Source organism: Camponotus vicinus, unplaced genomic scaffold (genome assembly GCF_025532165.1).
Source record: "Camponotus vicinus isolate PSW18456_S1 unplaced genomic scaffold, iyCamVici1.0 SCAF_1, whole genome shotgun sequence".
Lineage (NCBI taxonomy): Eukaryota > Metazoa > Arthropoda > Insecta > Hymenoptera > Formicidae > Camponotus > Camponotus vicinus.
This window is the reverse complement of record NW_028141945.1, coordinates 8,539,634-8,562,147: the sequence shown is the minus strand read 5'-3', so window position 1 is coordinate 8,562,147 and position 22,514 is coordinate 8,539,634. Positions and strand designations below refer to the sequence as shown.

At 32.3% G+C, this 22,514-nt stretch overlaps 4 protein-coding genes across 6 annotated transcripts; 2 read left to right on the top strand and 2 right to left on the bottom strand.

The window, feature by feature from the left end:
* The first annotated feature begins 2,817 nt into the window (after positions 1 to 2,817).
* Positions 2,818 to 5,004, top strand: LOC145972246 (U3 small nucleolar ribonucleoprotein IMP3). Its single transcript, XM_083100696.1, has 4 exons — positions 2,818 to 3,103; positions 3,177 to 3,491; positions 3,570 to 3,642; positions 3,725 to 5,004. Exons 1-4 carry the CDS (start codon positions 2,967 to 2,969, stop codon positions 3,746 to 3,748), a joined length of 549 nt encoding a protein of 182 aa, XP_082956822.1. The 5' UTR covers positions 2,818 to 2,966; the 3' UTR covers positions 3,749 to 5,004.
* Pgm1 (phosphoglucose mutase 1) lies at positions 3,963 to 18,953 on the bottom strand. 3 transcript variants are annotated; one of them, XM_083100558.1, is made up of 10 exons: positions 18,641 to 18,953; positions 14,545 to 14,746; positions 14,301 to 14,490; positions 10,358 to 10,632; positions 9,484 to 9,922; positions 9,174 to 9,376; positions 8,886 to 9,087; positions 8,626 to 8,818; positions 8,342 to 8,525; positions 3,963 to 8,269 (listed from the first exon to the last, which is right to left on the bottom strand). In XM_083100558.1, the coding sequence occupies exons 2-10, from the start codon at positions 14,593 to 14,595 to the stop codon at positions 8,045 to 8,047; spliced, it is 1,962 nt and encodes a 653-aa protein (XP_082956684.1). In that variant the 5' UTR covers positions 14,596 to 14,746; positions 18,641 to 18,953; the 3' UTR covers positions 3,963 to 8,044. The 3 variants fall into 3 exon arrangements, with proteins under 3 accessions (XP_082956684.1, XP_082956673.1, XP_082956691.1); XM_083100547.1 differs by lacking the exon at positions 18,641 to 18,953 and adding an exon at positions 16,681 to 17,086; XM_083100565.1 differs by lacking the exons at positions 14,301 to 14,490; positions 18,641 to 18,953 and adding an exon at positions 16,681 to 17,085.
* Positions 14,620 to 21,523, top strand: LOC145972202 (sodium-coupled neutral amino acid transporter 9 homolog). The gene is made up of 8 exons (XM_083100612.1): positions 14,620 to 14,749; positions 14,911 to 15,041; positions 18,444 to 18,844; positions 18,925 to 18,981; positions 19,080 to 19,259; positions 19,354 to 19,556; positions 19,625 to 19,729; positions 21,155 to 21,523. The coding sequence occupies exons 2-8, from the start codon at positions 14,986 to 14,988 to the stop codon at positions 21,182 to 21,184; spliced, it is 1,032 nt and encodes a 343-aa protein (XP_082956738.1). The 5' UTR covers positions 14,620 to 14,749; positions 14,911 to 14,985; the 3' UTR covers positions 21,185 to 21,523.
* LOC145972242 (ATP synthase subunit C lysine N-methyltransferase) lies at positions 21,446 to 22,511 on the bottom strand. The gene is made up of 4 exons (XM_083100687.1): positions 22,414 to 22,511; positions 22,164 to 22,336; positions 21,879 to 22,067; positions 21,446 to 21,807 (listed from the first exon to the last, which is right to left on the bottom strand). The coding sequence occupies exons 1-4, from the start codon at positions 22,496 to 22,498 to the stop codon at positions 21,658 to 21,660; spliced, it is 597 nt and encodes a 198-aa protein (XP_082956813.1). The 5' UTR covers positions 22,499 to 22,511; the 3' UTR covers positions 21,446 to 21,657.
* Positions 22,512 to 22,514: the final 3 nt, after the last annotated feature.

The following is a 22,514-nucleotide window of genomic DNA, read 5'->3' as shown; positions in this document are numbered from 1 at the left end:
ACGTATCCAAAATATTTTTATAATTTTTAATAATGTTATATATTATATATACGCGAAATTATACATGAATGTTACATAAAATGTGCGAATACTTAAAAATTTCGAGACAAATCGAATGGGTACCCCTATATCAGAAAGATATTGATTAAAAGAAAAGAAATTATTAATTTAAACGTTATAAAAGTAAGAATCTAGAGAATTAATCCAGAATTAATTGTTTAAAATTATTTGATTTATTTTATTTTGCACATTGTTCGAATTGAACTTTTTTAAATCTTGTTGATATCGGGTTCGATTCGTCTCGCGCGCGCGAACGGTACCCCAAATTATATGTGTTCGCACATTTAACACAAACTCCAATAATGCATGTAATCACATTTCAATAAAAAAGGTCGTTATATCCATTTAATTTTCAATAAAGAAATATATTTCTTAATAATGGAAGAACATGTTTTTTGATGTGCATATCAATTTCGTGAATTGAAGATAATGGACGAGGGATAATTGTCGTTGATTTATTACTGAAATATTTTTGATTTTCTATACTTACGTGATAATAATTATATCGCGCTCGTGTTTATTGAGAGCTTCGATTATTATATTATAAAAATTATACGTATCGCGATCAAATATTCCGCATATTATGGACTTATTTATTCATCGCGTTTTCTCGGGAATTTTAAATCGCGATTTATCTTATAATTTAATTGTTGACTTATACATTGAAGCTTTATTTATCTTTCCACGTCTTTGAATATTGTTATTTTTAATAGTTCGTGCAAAATGCTGGTAGTGCAAATATTAGGTGCTTAGGAAAGCACCTATTTTCTTCTATAATTTAAAAGACGATCGATAACTTTATTAATGACTGTTTTAAACTTGATTCTTTACATTATTTAAATCTTATTAAACTCTACAATTACATCGATTATTAGAGGGACTTTGAAAATCATTCTGTTATTTTCTATTATACGTGGCCACAACGCGATTTTTAATTATATTTTAAAGCTTATAGAACTCATTTCATCTTATTCAGCTAATCATGCGCGAAATAGGATATGTATTTTATTCTCAATCGTGAAATTCGTATAAAGTCACGTATTAATCGCAAATAAATCGGACAGTGAATTTTATGTTCGTAAACAATACGGATCACAAATGTTTGCCAAAATATCTTCGTCTGTCATCATTTGTGTGATAATAATTATATCGTACGCGTGTCTATTGATGGTTTCGATTATCATATTATAAAAATTATGCGTATCTCGCAATCGAATATTCCGATTTTTGTCGATGTATTTATTCGTCGCGTTTTCTCGCGAATTTTAAATCGCGATTTATTTAGTAATTTAATTGTTGATTTCGAAGTTTATTCTATCTTTTCATTTTGAATATTTCCTTTGATAATCTATACAAAATGCGCCAGTAATGCAAATACTTTCTTTTACAATCGAAAAAACGATCAATAATTTTATTAATGACTCTTTTGATCACGATTATTTACGTTATATAAAACTTATTAAATTCTATTATTGCATATCTATTATTAATAATAAATATCGCGTAATTTATTTTCGCTGATCAGTCTCGTCTGGACTATGTAAAAATTTTTAGTAAATTTTATATTATACGTATATTTTGGACATTTTCGTGTAATAAATTATTTTGTATTAAATTTTGAATTATATTTTATATTAAATTTTGTATTATATTTTGTCATATATTTTGTAATATGTATTTAACATAAAAATATTAAGCATAAAAATATTATGTTGGTATAAAAATTATAATAAAAATATATAAAAATAATGTTAGCTATATTAAAATGGAACATATGAATTCTTTATATTTTATATAAAGGAAGAGACTTAAAATATTTTGCAACATCTATATTTTTCGAGTCTTAATTATAAAAACTTCAGAAGAATCAGTGATTAAGATGACAAATTCTATACATGTATTAATAATTAAATTTTTAAATAATTAAAAAAAATGATTGATAAATATCAAAGATCAGTTTACTGCTAATTAAAAAGATTTATAGAAATACGGTTAAAAATGTTTTTATCCCACAGCAGACATTTTGTGTTTTGTAAATAAAATGATATAAATATGACAATGAATATAGAAAAATATTTATTTTATCTTTGAATATTACAGTATCTTTCGCGATTGAATAATTTATTTACTATCAATTTACATACATAAGTATCTTGTTATATAGCACTGGTGTTACCGGCATTTCGTGCACATAGCACGGAACAAAACCAGAAATTGCACATTATATATTACCCTCTGAGAATATTCATGGACATTGGCTTTGTAGTTCATGTCCATGTTTTCAATGTCCATAGAGGGAGTATCGCTTTCAGGGATCATCTAAAAGCAGGCCATGACACCTCTCAGTCTTCTCTCTGATAATATGTTAAGGCCATTACACACGAAATTGCATAGCTGCATATGCATAACGCATAGCATCGAGTATTATTTATGTAAGTCAATATGGCGACTTAATACTCGATGTTCATTGGTCTATATGGTCTTATGCTATGCATATGCAGCTATGCAATTTCGTGTGTGAGGGCCCTTTAGTTAATATTAATAATAATCAGATAATATATGTAATGTCAGATAATATTAATAATAGATAGAGAGAGAGAGAGAGACTACAAAATTTATTTATATTAGAAATTTATTTAATATACATAAGCATCTTGCGTTGCAACACATTACCGACATTTCATGCACATAGCACGGAACACAACCAGAAATTGTGCATAATGTCTTATCCACCGAGGACATTCGTGGATATTTTGGCTTCGTAGTCCATGTTTTTATGTCCACAGAGTGTATCGTCTTCAAGAATCAAAGGAATTGGAGATTATTTGGATGTAAAAGAATTAATTTTATTGAATTAATTTTATACTAATTGTCTAATCGATAAATTGTTATATTGATCGCTAACGATGGTGCGAAAATTAAAGTATCACGAGCAAAAATTGCTAAAGAAAGTAGATTTTTTATCTTGGCCAGCCGACAATAATCTTCACGAGGTTAAGATCTTGAAGAGATATTGTATTCAGAAAAGATCTGATTATACGGTGTAAGAATAAGAGGATTACTTTATATTTTAGTATAATATATAATGTAATTAAATAGCTTAACTATAATTGTAGATACAACAAATTGTCACGCGAGATACGGGAATTGGGTAAAAAAATTAAAGAAATCGAACCTGACCATCCTTTCCGCATAGAGCAGAGTGCTCTGTTACTGGAAAAATTATACATGATGGGCTTGATCTCTACCAAATGGGACTTATCTCAAACTCAGAAAGTAACTGCTAGTTGCTTCTGTAGACGAAGACTTCCAGTTGTTATGGTACGCAATAAAATGAGCCAAACAATATCAATGGCAACAAAGTTGATAGAACAGGGTCATATCAGAGTTGGAATCGAAGTTATAAAGGATCCTGCATTTCTAGTAACAAGGTAACATTATTGTATTTTTTTTATCTTTCTCTCTCCCTCTTGTAACATATAAATAAAATGATTATATGTATTTGATAGAAATTTGGAAGACTTTGTTACATGGGTAGATACTTCTGCTATTAAGAAACATGTACTAGAATATAACAATGCGGTGAGCATATCTTTAGCTTCTCATATTATATATGTTACCTGTTAAATTATGTGTATTACATTTATGTATATTTGTCTTGCAGAGAGATGATTTTGACTTGGTATAAATCTACATATTGGTCAAACATATACTTGTGAAACTATATTTTTTATAAACAATACAGAATATTGTGTATTATTTATTGTAGATATATTTTAATGTTTATAATTAAATTCTTCCAACAAAGAATTTCTTAAGTTATTGTACACATTTCTCTTTTTTTTATTCAAATTATACTTAAACATAGACAAATCATTGGGGGTATTACTTTTAGTACAAGATTTAATAGCACTAACTTTATTATTAGACGAGTTTTTTCACCACTTTTATGCAGATGCAGATAATTGTATAATCATATGTTTGAGATTATATTACATTAGTGATTTTATTTATTAGCCTAAGTTTTGAACATATGTTGTACACACATTTCATTCCCTGATGGGATTTCTATATAGAATAATAACCACGCGGATTTATTGTAATGAGATAAAGTTTATTGTTTAAAATCGGATTAGAGTCGCCACTTTTCAACTTGTACGTAATCGTTTGAGTACGCAAAGAACGCATTTATATAATTGCGAAGAATCTTTTGCTTTGGATCTAGTACAAATGTAAGATCCTTGACTTCCTCGCTTGTAACATATAATAGATCTAAGCAAATATGAGAAAGAGAATGAAGATAAAGCCACGCATTGGATATGATACAAAAAAAAAAGAGTACAGAAATATTATATATAATTTATATAAAATTAGCTGATAAAGATTCGATGAATTAATAAGAGATAGGATTTATATAAATATTAAAAACAATCGTCGCAGAGAATTGAAAAACGCAGTGACAAAGAAAAAATGATGATACAGCATAATGAATTATACCACGTGCATTCCGAGCAGCCACTCATTCATATACTTATAATGATATAATTAGTATTTATTATGATATTATGATACAAATGTTACATGTTAATATCTTTATAGTATCGGCAGTCTCTGTGCTGGTCTCTGTGACATCGCCGCCGCGTTAAATAATCTTTATTACGTTCTACAGAGTACACAGAGTATCCACTTCTCTAGGACGTAATTAGCAGATCAAACGGGGGCGTGTGTCGGCTCAGGTCCCTAAGTATCTCCTTCTCCTTCTCCTCCTCCACCATCGTCAACTATTTACATAAATGCCTTGCGAAATCTCTCCGTAACACGCTGCATTTATTAGAAAGAACGAAAAAATCATTTACAATTATTGTTTCTTTTTCTCTCTTTGTTTCTCTGATTATATAAATATATAAATATATATATATATATATATATATATATATATATATATGCACGTATGTATATATGTATATTTTTCGCAGCATATATTCGCCGCACACACACCTCGTGAAATGTTTACCAATTTGTCCAAAATGAAATATGAATTATGATCACGCGTTTCCGTTAGAAGTGATCCGCAATAAACGTGACGTTTACGTGATATTTCAGATAGCCCGTAGTGAAATATCATACAAAAGAAAGAAACAAAGATGAAGTGAAGAGAAATGTGGAAAGAAACTAGAAATATAATACATTTGCGCGACTGTTAATAATTATATAAGATAAACCGAGACATTCACTAAACTCTCACGAGGGATACAATAATAACTGTGTATCTCTCGTACTTATCAAAGTGTTTCATATTACTATCTATTGTTCATTTCTTCTTACGTGGATATATTGTTATTATATTTAGAATTTCGCACAAACTTTTTCTCTGACTATATCTGCGATTTCGCTCGCTTCTCAGAAGAAATTTATACTTTTCTTACTGTTCTTTATACACAAGTTCGTAAACGTATTCTATTCTATCGATTAATCTTAACGAGATACTCAGTGAATTATGTTGTCCGCGTACACGATTCTGAAAAATGAATATGTAAACTTAATAACATACAAACAATTTTCATGATAATTGTTTCATTTTATATAAAGAGATACTCTACTTATACACTTGGAGACTATACAAGACGCTGAGTATCGCGCTAAATAATTTGCAACCTACATCGCTATATCTGGACTCACCCAAATTCTGAGAAATTGTGACAAACATTCTTCTGGCTATTTCTCAGGTTTTGGAGAATTCACCGATTTAAATATCCATGCTTCTTTCGACATTCGAATGTCAGAATCAAGCTGTATATAAGTTCAGAAGAAGCTAAAGTAATAAAGTATGTATTTTTAGAAAGATTGCACGATGCGCGATTATGGTAAAGAGAGAACAGAAGAAAATTTGAAAAAAAATGTACGCATAGTATACAGCAGTATAGATAAATTGTAAATCACAATAAAATGCCCGACTTGTTATGTAAAGATATTAATGTGAGGATTTTAAAAAAGATAAATGGATGACTGCCTTAATGAAAAAGAAAGATTCTTACAGTTGTACATTACTATCTACAAAACCTTTGATGCTTTAGTTTTAATATGCTCTCCATATTATGCTTTGTGTTGCAATAAATAGTATAATTTTTACATAGGCTGTTTTACATATGCTACTGTACAAGAAGAGTATAAAAAAATTCTCCTATACCTGCCCTTGCAATTTAAAAATTTATCCATATAAATAAATCTACAGTTTTAGGCACAAATGCTCACATAATATCTGACACTGAAAAGATTCTGTACCATATCATCAAAATTGTATTATTATCCACTATGGATTCCAGTGACATATTTTTTTGTTTATAAGAAAATCACTTAATTTAACTCAATAAAATATTTATCTCATAAAAAGCATATAATAAAATTAAAGCTGCTTATTATTATTTATTACACTATATTCTCAACTCGCAGGACCAATCATTCCACCTTTGGAGATGCATATTTATTTGAAAAATAAATCTCTCTCTCTCTCTCTCTCTCTTTCTCTCTCTCTCATAGGCCTCTGCCTAGATCATAACACTAGCTATAATATAGTCAGAGTAATAAGATCAGTATTAATGAATGTTGGAAAGACTGGTCCTTCAAGACAATATTGAATTTACGCTTTTGTTAATCCTCCAATATTATGCTATCTCTGATGCTAAAACTTGTCTCTACATTCTTTACACTATGCAGTTAATAAAACTAGAAACAAGTAAAGAAAAAATATGTCCACACATTATACATTAATCTGATTGTGTTACAAATTTAATGGTATTGCATATTAAATTAACAACTTCTCTAGAGCATCATAAATTAAACATTAGATAGTATTTTCACTGTAAAATCATGAGTGAAAATGAATGAAAATTATAACAAGAATATTGAATGTGAATCGTGGATAGACATAAACTTTGGAAGATTGACAATGTATTCATTTTGTTCATTCAATCGTGATTTTTACAAATTATATTTTTACATACCGGAATGCACGTGATGATATTCATTATTAATATATAATTATGGTTGTGAAATATAAGCATATTGAAAGTTGCTCGTGGCTTTAATATCACCTATTAATAAAAAAATGTTTTCATATTACGGCCGGATTACGTACAATTAGCATGATTTTTAATGAATACAGAATGTTTTTCACGTTTAATTTTTTTCAGAGAATGTCTATGCATTCTTTGTGTAAATTGGACACAGCAATTGCATTTTTTTTATCAATATATGTTGTGGCATAACAAGATAAGTTATTGCATATCAACAATTTCACTTTGCAACATATTATGTCACGAAATATTTCCAAAGAAATTTTCTAGGACATGTAGAATATCTACATATACTAGACATACCTCTAATTTATAATTACAATAAAAAGACAATTAATGTTTATTAACTCATGTAAATATATGAGCAATACGTATAAGTTATATTAATCAAATTCCTATCAAAGAATTCGAGATTACAGAATTACCTCTTGATGCTCAAGGGACAATATCAATGTTCCTCTTGCACACATAAATATTTAAGTAAGATCTAAATAAGTTTAAGTTGTATCCTCTCACGATTGACTTGAAATGTAAAGATTCAAGCACAACAACATTTATAGCAAATATCTAATATTATATAGATCTTGAAACATTTTTTTCAGTTGCTACTCATAGATATGCATATTGAATAGTTTCCGTCCAATACGCACGATATATATGCATATATATATTATATGGATGGAATCTCGTAAAACGCCGGTAACAATTTATAAAAATGGAAAATTCGTTCATTGGCGCCAGCAACGATTATTTTATGCTATTGCTTCGCGATTCTGACAATGAAATCGGGCGAACTTCTACAATCCAAATGAATTTTTATCGATGTGAAATCTTACTCCCTCACTCTTTTGAACAAATAGCTTTTATATGAGAAACAATTTCGCGTGATGAAGAAATGAAAACAAAATATTTTATGTAATCACAGTCGGTGCGTCACGGTGAGTATATTGACGAAGTTCGCTTAATTCTAATGCGATATTAATTAAAGGTTTTAACACCAATTGTGCGTCTTTCTCGAAAGTAGCTGGATCATTTTCATAACTATCGATATACATACGGATAGTAGCGCCTGAACTTCCCGTTCCGGATAAGCGGAATATAACGCGGGAACCATCCACGAACAATATTCGTAAACCCTAATGCAAAATACAAATACAAAATGATGTAATTATAGCTTGAATTTGTAATTATAAATATAATCAAAGTACCTGTTTCGTAGCTTTGCTACCGTCAACAGGATCCGTGTAGGAATAATTGTCCGCTTGCTTAACAACATATTCTTTACCTTCGTACTGCAGCTTTTTGCCAATAAATTCTGGTTTCTCAATCAGAGCTTCAATGCTCTGCATCATCTTATCCGCGCAAGCAGACTCGCAATTTTCATAATCATATCTAAAACCAATAATAAAATTAAAAAAGCAATAAAAGATCGCCGAAATAAGAAATATTTAAATATATTTGTTAAGATAGTAAAAAGACCATCATTATATACCTAGTGAAGAAATTTCTTCCATAAACTTTCCAATGATCTAATAAAATATTCTCTACAGATTTCCCAAGTCCTGCGATGACATTGAGCCATGCCAAGCATGCCCATATTCCATCTTTCTCGCGAATATGATCAGAACCGGTACCAAAGCTTTCTTCTCCGCACAATGACAGATCTCCAGCATCCATCAAATTTCCTAAAGTTTAGAAACATCGTAAAATGTTATTTAAAATAAAATTTTTTTAATATAAAATCCCGCATACCGAAATATTTCCATCCAGTAGGAACTTCGAAAAATTTCATTTCGTTCTTAGCGGCGACTCTATCGACAGCTGCAGCCGTAGGCATGGATCTAGCATATCCTTTGATGCCAGTCTTTTGGAAATATGGAATTAATTTTAGATTAGCAGCTAATACTGCTAAAGAATCAGAAGGAGTAACAAAAAAAGCTTTCTTCCCCAAGATCTGTAAGTACAAGCAAAATTAGAGCAATCTTTTAACTACGAAGATTTTAGAGTTTTTAAATTATTTTTCTGATTGATTTTAATCACCATATTTCTATCTCCGTCCCCATCAAAAGCGGCACCAAAGTCATATGGTCCTTCTTTTATAGCATTCACTAAATCTTTGGCATAAGTTAAATTTGGATCGGGATGTAAACCACCGAAATCTTCTAACGGCTTTATATTTACTAAACTTGTATCATCAACGTCTAATTCGCTACTAAATATTCTTTTTACATACGGTCCCGTAACTGAAAATTAATAAAAATTTATTATAATATCTCTACTTACAAGATCTGAAAGAATTCTTTATAAAAGCAGAGAGAGATAACACATGTAAATTATGTAATAACCTAACCTCCATTCATCGAATTGATGAGAATTTTAAATGCTGGCTTATCCGTACTGCCTTGCAATAATTTCTTAATACTTGCAAAGTCAAAAATCTCTTTCATAAGTTCCACATAATCGTTCACAGAATCAATTATATCGATAGTAAACGGTCTACCATCCACCTTGATAGAAATGTTCTGTATTTTATCAATATCTATGCTAATGTCAGGAATAATTTTATAACATTGGAGTGTTTTAGTGATCTCGTAGATATTATTCGTTACGTTGTCTGGAGCAGGGCCACCATTATCGCAATTAAATTTAATACCAAAGTCGGCATCAGGACCACCAGGATTGTGTGACGCAGTTAGGACAATCCCGCCTTGTGTCTTATACTTTCGTATTATAGTTGACACTGCTGGCGTTGAGAGAATGCCACTTTGACCAACAATCAATTTTCCTACCTAAAAATAATAATTTTGCGATACAATTTACTTGGTTTCCATACTTAATTTCTTTCTACAAGTATTTTTAGATGACATAGAATTTTCTTTTACTCAGTATTATTTTTTTTAATAAAATTGGCACAATGTCAAAAATAATTAAATAAATAATTAAATAGTATAATACATATTATACGTAAGAATCAGCAAAATATATCCTAATAGCGTTAAGACACTGCATGCCATGTATAGACATGTATGCTTGCTGATATCAAATATCAAGCTTACTATAATTGTTCAGTGACAGTTGCTTGCATAAATATTTCTTTATCTCTCAATGAAAGACTGCCAAAAACTGTCAAAAGTGCCTTATACATAATCCAGTCCTGATGCATAGCATCCATGGATTTCTTATGGAGATTCCGCAAAATTTTCGAACCGGTTGATCAATCTTACCCCGTTTGCCGCGGCGATCCGGATGATCTTGACCACTGCTTCCTTGCAGTAAAACCGTCCGTCACCGCCGACGACGAGAGTGCAGCCGGTCAGCTGATCACCTACAGCTTGCAATATCGCCTGGATAAAGTTCTCTGTGTAGTGTTCCTGCTGAAAGACTTTGACAGCCTTACGCAGACCCGAAGTGCCCGGTTTCTGGCCTTCGTACACCCGGGTGTTCACCGTCAAGCTCGTCACCGGCGTCGTCGTCGTCGCGGGCATGTTCTGCAAGCGCGCTGCAAATGAGAAGAGATGCAAAACAAGAGAAGAAACGATGCAACTAGCTGAAACTAGAAGTACGTGTCGCAATCGGCGAATGCGCGGACCGAAGGGAGAGATCGCGCTCTCGCGATAGCCGCCCAACAACTGCCGGCAGGTCGAACTTTGCCTGTCAATGACACGCAAGGGCACGGGCGCCCGGTCGCCGCCATCTTGCAAGATCGCGCGCGCCAGCTGTCGCGCACGTGCATGCACAGATAGGTCAGGGGACCTGCCGCGTGGAGTACGCACACGCTTCGAATGTATGCCGTATGTGTACACGGCAAAATGACGGTGAAAGAAATGACTAATTTGATCGGAAACCTTTTCGAATATTTTTGTGATTGATCCCCGATTCTTTGAAGTTAAAAAAAGTGTACGCTCAATCATATTATTTATCTCAAAAAGCGTTATGACAAAAGCGCGAATCCCGAGGGATTATACAGGGTGTATCTGAAATGATGCACTAAACTTTAGGAGCGTATTCTAGAGTTCAAAATAAGACTTTCTTTTCTTATGAATTCTTATGAACAAGGGTCCGCAAATGAACCTCCCTCCGAGCTAAAATTCGAAAATGTGTGAAATTGACCAAACAGCCGCAACGCAAATTTATTTATCTCTCAAGAGAGGGTGATAGGTAACGTCAAAACCTTTTTTTTTTCTGAAATACAGCCAATTTTTAATTTTTTCCCCAAACTTTAGGGGCCTCTAGCTCGGAGGAGGGTTGATTTGCGGACCCATGTTCATAGGAAAAAAAAAGTTTTATTTTGATCTCTAGAATACGCTCCTAAAGTTTAGTGTATCATTTCAGATACACCCTGTATATTTACGATATTATTTACGTGTACGATATATTTATGTGTACTAGAAAAAAAAGAAAGAAAAGAAAATATGAAAAAAATGTACATATCGGATAAAATAAACAGATCTAAGACTTGTCAGTTTTATTCGGAAATACAAAATTTTTTTGGCGATATACTGCGTGACTTCTGATTAATACAATATTTAATTCGTAAACGAGAGCGAGCGAATTTAAAGCTTCATATCTAATATCCAATATTAAAATATAAATTGCATATCTGGTAGCGCATAAACTTTCGAACAAAATGGAAAAATATTTGAAAGATAAGTAAATTTACTATTTTATTTAAGGAAAGTGAGCGTCATCAGAAAAATCGCTCAGTAATCAATTTCAATTTTTTACGTTAATAAACTTTTAATTTTATTAACTAAAAATTGAAGATTGCCTTATATTTTTATATAAATATAAAGATTCCTATAATTCTATAACTGTTGTATTTGCATTCAAAATGCTAGATAAATAATAATGCATTCTGTGATCAGATTATCTTTAATGATTGGGAGAACTGTTTTTATATAAAAATTAAGAGAATATATTTATATCGTGAAAAGAATACATGAAAACCATACACTTTAATTTATTTTCGTTGATTTCTACAATTTCAGTTTAATCATTTTCGATCGTAGTAGCAATTTTCACAAAATAATATATTTTTAACACTTTTCAGCCATCAAACGAATTAATAAGAATAATCGTGAAGAAACGACATCAGGCTTGTGAGATAACAGATTTATAAATAAATTATGTATAAAAATTAATAATATGGAAAAAAGCTAGAGATAGAAATAGGCATATGCCATTTTTTCCGACTTGTAAATAATATCGTAAATATATAATCCCCCTTAGAATTCGCGTTTTTGTCATTTTTGAGATAAATTATAGAAGTAAAATAAGGAAAATTACATATTAATATAGTTAATAATTTAGAATTAAACTGAGCATCGAACATGATAGAAATCGCATGTTTAACACAAGTTTGACGTCACGAATCGTATATTGCTTTAAATTAAGATAACAAATGTACAGGATTTCTCAGGCATCGCATATACATAACACATCGTTTAGAGATAAATGAATAGGGTCGCGAGTTCATATTTTAAGTGGAAATAATAAAAAGAAAACATCGCAGTTATTAACTGCTTCAAAAAAACAGCGCTCGAGAAAAAAGAATGCATTTTGCGGATGCTGTTCAATGTATTTGTTAACTGTTATTAACATAATTAGATATTTTTTTCATAAGCTTTTCTCCGAAAAATGCCAGAATATTAGAAATTTTAAAACATGATTATCAAAAATGATTAAAAATAAGCGAATCGATATAAAATCTATTAGATTATATTCATCAGATATCCTGTAAAGTATTTACAGTACACTTTTTCTAGTATGTAAGTATTCTCTTCTAGTATTTTATCTTTGTCATTGGAGAGATTTCCGGAGACGTATTAATGAAACACTTATAATGACTCATTGGTGTAAGATTATCGACTTGAATGTACGACACACGTGAAGAGGCCCAAAAGTCCACTCAGTTGTCTGTGTTTGATTGAAGAGATTCTTACAAATAAAATTTATAACTAGTACCGCGAGTATTACGAGAAGTATATTTTATAACACGTGCTTAACATAATCATTTGCAAATTATATAGCATAATAAGTCACATAAGTAACGAAGTAAACACTCGATCCGATTTGCGTCAATAATCCGGATTAATTCAACGAGATAGATCAGTTATCTTTGTAGAATTCTACCTACAATACAGATTAAAAACTAGAACCTCAAAATAGAGCACTAGCGTACGTCAATGCGATTTTTTTATTCAAGGGGTTAAAGCCACGATTAGACGAGCAGATTCGAGTTTGCTGCGAAACGATAAGAGAGAGACTCGTACAATCTTGCGAAAAAATCACATTCATAACGACTGTTTTTACCGCGAACCTGTCATTCGATTTTAAGAGAGCATCGACATCGAAAAGGAAAAACAAAAATCATGGCAAACATTGTGATCATTTTGTGACGACGTCGGTCATTATTTAGCGACACGCGCTTGCGCTGGTGGTCGTTGAAAAACGGGTAGAAGGAGAGTGTCAAGTCAAGGCTGATATAAAGTTCGCGAGTTTATAAAACAGAGATCAACTTGCTCCAAAACCCAGTTTTCCAATCGACCGCGTTCGCGCAGGAAGGACAGTTATCGGTGAGAGTTTTAAGCCCGATCGTATCGTCGATTATTTATTCTACTCCGAAAGACTACGAGAAGAAATTAATCGGATTGATCATATATTAGGAAAAGAGAAAGAGAGATATAGATAGATGAATTGGAAATTTTTTTCAATTAACTCGCACAATCGCGGAAGATTCATTGATATCGGATATCGTTCCGCTGAGTTTACGATAACTTTTCGCGTAGTCGCTTGATCTTCTTTAATCATCGGCTATAATTTGAATAAAAAAAAAGATACATTTATCGGTTCGATAAAACCGTACACGTCTTGTGAAAGAAGCAACAGTTATATTGAATTCGCTATCTCTGCGTTCGCACCTTATAACCGATAATATTTGATATTTTTATTTTTTAAAAAAATGACAACGAATCTCGCAATGCATCATTAACATAAAACGACATAAAAAGACGCGTGTTGTTCGTATACAGAGTAAGTATTTTTATTTTATAAATATTGCTCCAATAAAGGAAAAAAAATTTCACGTAACCATCAAGGTTTTAAACTTTCTCTTGTTACAGAGACTTTGATCGTCAAAAACGTATTATGTACAAGTCTCGTGTTTACCGAAGTGGCAGCGATACCTCGCCACGAGACAGCGGGTCCGAAAGTACACCGATCCTGTCCTCAGAATCTCGCACGAGTCTGGAGCTATCGGCGATATCGGATGATTTGGAAACAAGCGATTCAAATCTGAGCCTTGCCGGTTGTTCTTTGAAGTACGATACCTTCCTCTCTTCCTCTCTTTTTTTTCTCCCTTTTGGAGAGACATATAAATATTGTACTTATATCATTTATAGGAAATACATACGCGTGACTTGTGTTGACGTATCTTGGTTATCTTGCCTAGATATGGGAGCATCGATGCCGCTAGTTATAGTACAACCCTAACAGCTGTACCGAAAACGCCGCCTCTAACGCGGAACAACGAATTGTATCTTTCGGCAGCGGCGCACTCGCCTTGCATCGTGAATTTCGTCCATGAGAAGAACCACGAGGCGCATAACATCGATCTGGTAAAAAGAGAATAACAATATATAAGAATAAAGTAACGATATATTTGCAAAAAAAAAAAAAATAGAATGACAATATTTTGGGAATCGAGGAGAGAGGGCGCGGGATCCAGAAATAAATACAGTATCCTCTTTACATGAGTGCGTTACGTTCTTCTCTGCAGGTATTAACGAATGAAAATATCGATAAAAAAGCGTATGGGATAGATTTTCCATCTGGATCGCAATTTCAATCTGACATGATGGACATCTCGTGCAAGGATCTCAAGCCGAAGCAAAGTTCCTTAGTCACCATGTGAGTATTTTGAGATATGAAATCTCGATGTGTATATATATATGATACATATACGAGGGGTGTCGGGTATCGGGGACATTTCTAGACACGTGCTACTATTTATAACGATTGTCTGTGATATAATCCATCATTTCTTAAAATCAATTAAAATCACCGAACAATTTCGTTAACAAATTCCGGAGCCTCAAATAATTCAATAGATTAGATGAGATTACATAGTTTATCACCTACGTAGAATAATATTTCGAAATGTCAAACTTTGACTTTAATTACTTAATAAGATATATCTTTCAATTGTCCTATTATTTTTTATTATTGATAAAAAAACACATTTTAATATATTTCTGCATTAATACTCGATGTCGTAATAATAACTCCAATAATAAATATCTTAACATTTATTACTATTATATTTTTATTATATTATTATATATTATTTATTAAAATTCTTGAATTGATATAAATTTTTATATAAATTTCACACGTGGAATATCTTCGACTTTCTTGCGCTCGATTTAAATGTCACTTCCTCATCGATAAAAATCAGCTGATTTTCCAATATATACTGTATACACGCGAAGAGAAATAAAGATCGATACGAGAGGTATCATCAATGATGAATAATAATGTTTATCTTATATTATTTATCATATTTCTGCTTATATTCTGTGATACAGCGTGTATCGTACTTTCTTTTTTTTTACGTGTCATGACGCACTCGTTTATCTCCCATAGATGGCTGATGGCAATGGGCCCGTAACTTGCATCAGCGCATCTTGGAAATTGATTTCTTCTTCATCGTTACCATACATAAGAGGGAAATTATGTATGAGCACTGTATTTCAAACATTATCGCGTTCAAGTAATCTTGTGTTTTAAAAGGAAAGAGCGCCGTTAAGATAACGTAACGAATAGTTGCATAAAACACATGACAATTAACTCGTACAATTGATAGCTAATTATATCTGTGCTGGAAAGCAACATAAGATAATAAGAAAATAAGAAATTTTTTTCCTGAAACGATCCATTATGCTATATATATATCTCTTGTAGCAAAAAAAGGAAATACGTTCGTTATAATTTTTATAGTTAGATGAGGAAAAGCTAATCGTAATCGGTTTTTTTTTTAATTTTGCGTGAAAGAGTGCCAGTGTCAGTATCGGTAGTTAATTATAAATAAATCTTCGCGCTCTCGCGTAAAATCGAATGTCTCGTGTCTAATCAATTTGAGGGATAAGTATGAACGAATGAGTCTCACGCACGATAATCGACATCTCTGACACACGCATATATATATCCCAGCAAACACCAAATAACAGTTATATAACTGTTAGTTATAATTTCCCACTCAACAATATAACTGTTACATGTTATGTAAATGTTACATAACATGTAACAGTTATATTGTTGAGTGGGCAATTATAACTAACAATTATATAAATGTTACTTGGTGTTTGCTGGGATATATATATATATATATATATATATATATATATATATATATATATACACACAGGTATATAACCACTACATGTGACTGATATAACCTAAATACGTGCACACGCCAGACGCCAATGAACGATAACGGTTTTCGATGACAGATGGGGGCTACTCGAATTTTCTCATTCAGAGAACTCACCATTTATACGTCAACGTTGTCCTCGCCTGCGAAACGTCCAACTTTCGAGATCGTCCGAGAGAATCCTCCTCTATCACCGAATCTCACGCGCGATAAAAGGCCTCGAATTCGCGATCTCTCACTCGCTCAGTCCTCCCTCTCGTTCCCGCGTCTGGAAAACGAGCGTCCGGAGCGAAACGCGCGACGTCGCTCTCGGTCATCCAACGTGCGTTGTCCGCATTTCGCGCGGGAGATTTCGGGGATTTCTCGGTTCCGATCGACGGTACGCTCCACGTTACGCTACGGGAAGAAGACGAGCGGCGCTCGTTTTCGAGACGCGGGAACGAAGGTACCTGCCTGTCGCTTAGCGCGACGCGCGCCTCGCGCCGCGCGACGTTCCGGAACGTCTAGAGCGCGGCGCGACAGGACGCCCAAAGGGGTTACCGCTCTGTCTGTTGCCCGGGCAACAGACGACCGCCCCGTCGAAGGTGAATGCCCTTAGCCGACAACCCACCGCGCCGAGCTCCCGTTTCGCCGGGCACGAGAGCGGCACAATTTCGAGCGAAAGAGAGAGAGAGAGAGAGAGAGAGACAGAGAGAGAGAGAGAGAGCTCGGATCACGCTTCGGAAACGATCCTTACGTTTGTCGAAAAACGGCAGAGATTAAAGTTCTGTTGCCGGAAAATTCTTTTCCCGAATTTCTCTCCTCAATTTAAATACAAATATCATCCTATAGCATATCTATTTCTAAAAATAGAAGATTAAAATCGCGTTAAAAATTGCGTGCACATTTGGAGGCAAAGTAAAATTCAATCCGCACAGTCGAAATTACTTGTATCGATTATTATTCGTGATATATTTATTTTTATATACCACAGACTTTTGTAATATTAATACTATATATTATATTATTTAATTATATGTATATTTATTACTTTATATATTTTTTATTATATTATACAATGTAAAAAAATATATATATGACATACAGAAGTCTGTGGTTTTTATAATACGCACGAAAAGATAAGCGTTCATTTTTACGAGCGAGGAAATTGACTCACTCATGGAATAAATATGAAATTAAAACGAAGAAAAGATAGCTCGTTTGTGAAATCGGGCGTTGTCCCGCTGCCAAAGTTCGTCTTGGCCAATATTATTTCTGAAAATAAGCAATTATCTCGGTCGTAAAAAAGTCGCATTCGCGAAATTGCTCTGTGGTCACAATGATGAATTAAGTTCAACGAAAGACACCCGATGTCCTTGGTCCATATATTCGCGAGATGATCCAAATCATAAGATTCGTGTATTATAGGATAGATAATACCCCCCAAAAAAATTAATCATATTGCGCGTTGATGATGACGCGCAACACAAGAAATAGATAGGAATATATCTCTACGAGCTCGATCATTCGAGTAAGTATAATCAATTATCGGGATAAATGGTTGCGTATGCGAAAGTAACGTAATATGCATATTATACATATATCAAGGAAGAAATAACTGATAAAAGTAATAAACGAGATCTCTCAATAATTAACGCTTCTCATCAGAGGAGGCTATGGATTCCACTACGAATTCGTGAATGCCTTCTTCTCTGATATTTGCGATTTGTATGAAATATTTTCTTTTTATATATCATTAAAATTATCTCTATTAGATAATTAAATTTACTAGAAAACTAATTATATGCAACGACACGTACGTAATGATATTTAGCATTGTGACAAAATATATAATTTATTATATAATTTAGATATTAATTTTCATATCCTTTATCTTTCAGATTCTCAATATGGAATACGATATTGGGCTCATCGTTATTGACTATGCCATGGGGAATCGCGATGGCTGGACTCTTTCCTGGGATTATCCTCAATCTGATGATGAGCGGTTTATGTCTATACACAGCTTATCGTCTCGTAGTTGCATACGCGTATCACGGTAAGAGAGTCTTTCTCCATGAAACAAGTTGTAACTTACCGATGCAATGTCACGAATCGATCGTTTGCATTTCCGAAGGTGGAGGAGAAAATATAGAAGTCCTAGACTTGAGTCGAATATACCTTGGCAAATGGGCGGAGTACATTGCCAAAATCTTTAGTATTGCTGTACTAATAGGCGCAACCGTAGCTTATTGGGTACTGATGGCTAATTTCTTGTATAATATCGTGAATTTTATTTACGGTAAGGATTCTCGTTGTAATCATATGTGCATGAGAATGCAAATCCTTATGAATCCTCTTATAATGATATTCATTCCGCAGATAATGCAGTTGGCTGGCCGACGCGTTCCATACCTGAAAACATTTCCAATACAGAAGGTAAATGTATAAAATATAAAGTTTAATTTATTATTGGAGAATAATAAATGTTTTTATACGATATTAATTGATCTTATATGTATTGCTTTAATTACTAGTCTTATGTCCAAAAAAACAAACTCAGGATAACAATACTGTTGTTATACGCGAGAAGACATTTGACGCATTAGGACCAGCGTGGGATTTACACAACACAGTTCCTGTGTTTTTAGCTTTATTAATATTTCCATTATTGAATTTTAACAGCACGACATTTTTTACAAAATTTAATTCCCTCGGTAAGTATATGTGTGATATTAGTCGCCCACTTTTATACTTAATATATTTGAGTACCTCCATTAATATTATTATAAAATTTTAAATCTTTGGCAGGAACGATATCAATTATATATTTGGTTATCTTCATTTTGATAAAATCCACATCATGGGGCATTAACATGGATCAAATAGAATGGGCAACAAGTTGGGAAATACGACCCACATTTCCAGCCCTCACCGGAATATTGGCAATGTCGTTCTTTATTCACAATATAATAATTAGTATAATGAAGAATAATCGTAATCAAAAGAAAAATGTAAGTTATTTTTAATTCTCTTAAACACTTATGTATATCAGATAAAGATTGTTTTGTTTTGTTTTTAGGGAAGAGATTTAACTATAGCATATATTCTTGTCACATTAACTTACATCATTGTTGGAGTAACGTTTTTTATATGCTTTCCTCTGCCAAAGTCATGCATAGAAGATGTAAGTATATGTAATATTATAAAAATAATGATTAAACAATGAATTTAATATACTATAAAAGTTGTGTTTTGACATGCTTTCTAAACTAAAACTCATCTTTGTTCCACAGAATCTATTGAATAATTTTCAAAAGTGGGATGGCTTTACAATAGGTGCTCGTATAGTACTACTTTTCCAACTAATAACCGTCTATCCTTTGCTCGCATTTATGCTACGTGTACAGTTGCTCTCATCAATATGCAAAACAGTATCTAATAGGAGTTTAGTACTGGTCATTAATCTTATACTAGTTTCTATATGTATTTTGTTCGCGACCTTTATGCCTCATGTCGGAACTATTGTTAGATACACGGGCGCTTTAAGTGGATTCATCTACATTTTTACTTTACCAAGTTTACTGCATTTATCGATTTTAAAGAAAGAAGGGAAATTAACTGTGCCTTCTCTGTTAATCCACTTAAGTATTCCTATTATCGGAATTATCAATATCATTGCTCAATTTTTCATTTGAGATCATTGATCACATAATTAAAATCTCATAATCAGTATGATAGTGTTTATATATAACACTTAAAATTAATTACACATAAGTAATAATTAAGTATACATTGTTATGTATCTTAAGAGAAGTAAAATCCTGTAGGTATAAAATTACATTAACCCCTTCACAGTCCAGCGAAAAGAAACTTTCCGTGCCAAAAGTGTGTTGAAGAAAAAAGTTTTTAAAATTGCATGAATACATCAGTATAAATATTATTGAGGTCGCCGAATCCGAAACTGAAGCCAGAATTACAAAATTCAAAATGGTGAATCCAATATGGCGGATCAAAATTCAAAATAATGGATTCAAATATAAATAATGGATTCAAAATAATTGGATTTCAATAAAAATGTGTATCATTTTTGTGGTTGCAATATCCAAACCTAATAGATTTTCTAAATTGAAAATGGCAAATCCAATATGGCGGACCAGAGTTCGAACAAATAGTTGACATACATAAAGGTTGTATATTTCTTTCTTCAATTATTTTTAAATCCCACTCTCTGCCGAACCCAGAGTCACGAATCGAGGACGTGGCGGTTATTGACTCCGTTTTTTTATTTTTTTTATTTCTTGAAAATTGGTATACGTTTCCACTTCTGTGCAAACAGCTTGATTTGATAATTCGTGACTCTGGATTCAGCAGATAACGGGATTTATAAGTAATTGAAGAAAAAAGTGTACATCTTTTATGTATGGCAACTATTTGTTCTGGTCCGCCATATTAAATTTGCAATTTTTAATTTGGAAAATCTGATATTAGATTCGAATTCGGCGACCCCAAAAACGATAAGAAACCTATTTTTATTCAAACCCTTTTTTTATATCAAAATTATTTTGAATTTTTTGATCCGCCATTTTGAAGTTCGAAATTCTGATTTCAGATTCGAATTCAGCGACCTCAGAAACCTTAAAATACCCAAGGACAATCAAATCGTAACAGTAATAACATGTTTTTTTCAAGATGCCCCTATAGGGGCCATGAAGCAAAAGTGGCACGAATTTTTTTGACCCCTATAGGGGTCCCTGACAGTGAAGGGGTTAAGAAACAACAAAAAAGCAATGCAGGAAAACAATGCAAAATTTACATTGAATTTTTTACTTGCAATCTCATTAAAATTGATATTCATTTTAGATAATAAGAAAATATTCTTAAGATTACATGTATAAATCGACCATTTTATCATAGTAGATAATATAATTTATTCAATATTCAAGAAAGAAAGAAAGAATACATATGTCAATTTGATACAGATGTGAATTTTTTTTTAAGATTGCGCTACATATTTTCTTTAAATAAATAACATTAAATAAGCAACAATTATTTTTAAATTTTTTCTTGTAATTTATCCAAGAATACTCAAAAATATACCTTTGATTCCTCGGTTCAATTCTTACATATCTTGTAAACCCAAACAGTGTCAATTCCTTGTCCAATTGTTGTAATAGGATGTGTATTAGGAAGAGGATATCTACATGCAATTACAAAGGAATCTTTGCACAATTCGCTATTAAATTTCTTTTCAATATCTTCCATCTGCAAAAAATAAGAGACTGTTTAACATACATATTTATAACATCTAGAGAGTCACAATTAAAAAACCATACCATTTGATCTACACCAAATATAACAATATTATCATATTTTTTCAAATTATATTTCCATAAATCCTGCTTGAAAAATGCAGTATCATTTGATAAACCATTAATCAATGCTTTAAATTTTGAATAGCATACCAGCCAGGTATTTAATTCAATACCATGAGCCTTAAAACCATGCTTTGCTGCTGCAAGAACCTATTTTTGAATTATGTTCTTTATTATTTTATATTTATATTGATATTAAATGTTTTACTTTCACAATTCATGAATTCAAAATATTATTATACTCACAATACGTCCATCTCCACTACCAAGATCAATTAAGGAACCAGAGCGACCATTTAATGCTTGAATGACATTTTTTATTTGTTGATGCGTGGCTGGTACATATGGCAAACATATCTTACGAAACGCAGGGCTTATAAATGGAAAGCACACGACGCTAATCGCTGTTGCAATTCCACCTAATGATGTACAAATAAACATAAAAATAATTTTGTACATGAAACTGGCACAAAATTAATAATATAAAATAACGAACCTGTGACTGCGATCAAAAATAAACCGATCTTCGATGATTTTTGTGACGTACTAACATCATCTTTTTTGACAGAGAAATATTCCATTACGATAATATATTCC

Coding starts and splice junctions, on each gene's coding strand:
- LOC145972246 (XM_083100696.1), top strand. CDS start 2,967: ATGGTGCGAAAATTAAAGTATCACGAGCAAAAATTGCTAAAGAAAGTA. Junction 3,104..3,176: donor AAAAGATCTGATTATACGGT/GTAAGAATAAGA, acceptor CTATAATTGTAG/ATACAACAAATTGTCACGCG. Junction 3,492..3,569: donor CCTGCATTTCTAGTAACAAG/GTAACATTATTG, acceptor TGTATTTGATAG/AAATTTGGAAGACTTTGTTA.
- Pgm1 (XM_083100558.1), bottom strand. CDS start 14,595: ATGCTCCCATATCTAGGCAAGATAACCAAGATACGTCAACACAAGTCA. Junction 10,633..14,300: donor GAGGTATCGCTGCCACTTCG/GTAAACACGAGA, acceptor TCTCATTTGCAG/CGCGCTTGCAGAACATGCCC. Junction 8,270..8,341: donor GTAGCAAAGCTACGAAACAG/GTACTTTGATTA, acceptor ATTTTGCATTAG/GGTTTACGAATATTGTTCGT.
- LOC145972202 (XM_083100612.1), top strand. CDS start 14,986: ATGATGGACATCTCGTGCAAGGATCTCAAGCCGAAGCAAAGTTCCTTA. Junction 15,042..18,443: donor CAAAGTTCCTTAGTCACCAT/GTGAGTATTTTG, acceptor TTTATCTTTCAG/ATTCTCAATATGGAATACGA. Junction 18,982..19,079: donor AAACATTTCCAATACAGAAG/GTAAATGTATAA, acceptor TTTAATTACTAG/TCTTATGTCCAAAAAAACAA.
- LOC145972242 (XM_083100687.1), bottom strand. CDS start 22,498: ATGGAATATTTCTCTGTCAAAAAAGATGATGTTAGTACGTCACAAAAA. Junction 22,337..22,413: donor ATTTTTGATCGCAGTCACAG/GTTCGTTATTTT, acceptor GTACATCATTAG/GTGGAATTGCAACAGCGATT. Junction 21,808..21,878: donor TATTTGGTGTAGATCAAATG/GTATGGTTTTTT, acceptor TATTTTTTGCAG/ATGGAAGATATTGAAAAGAA.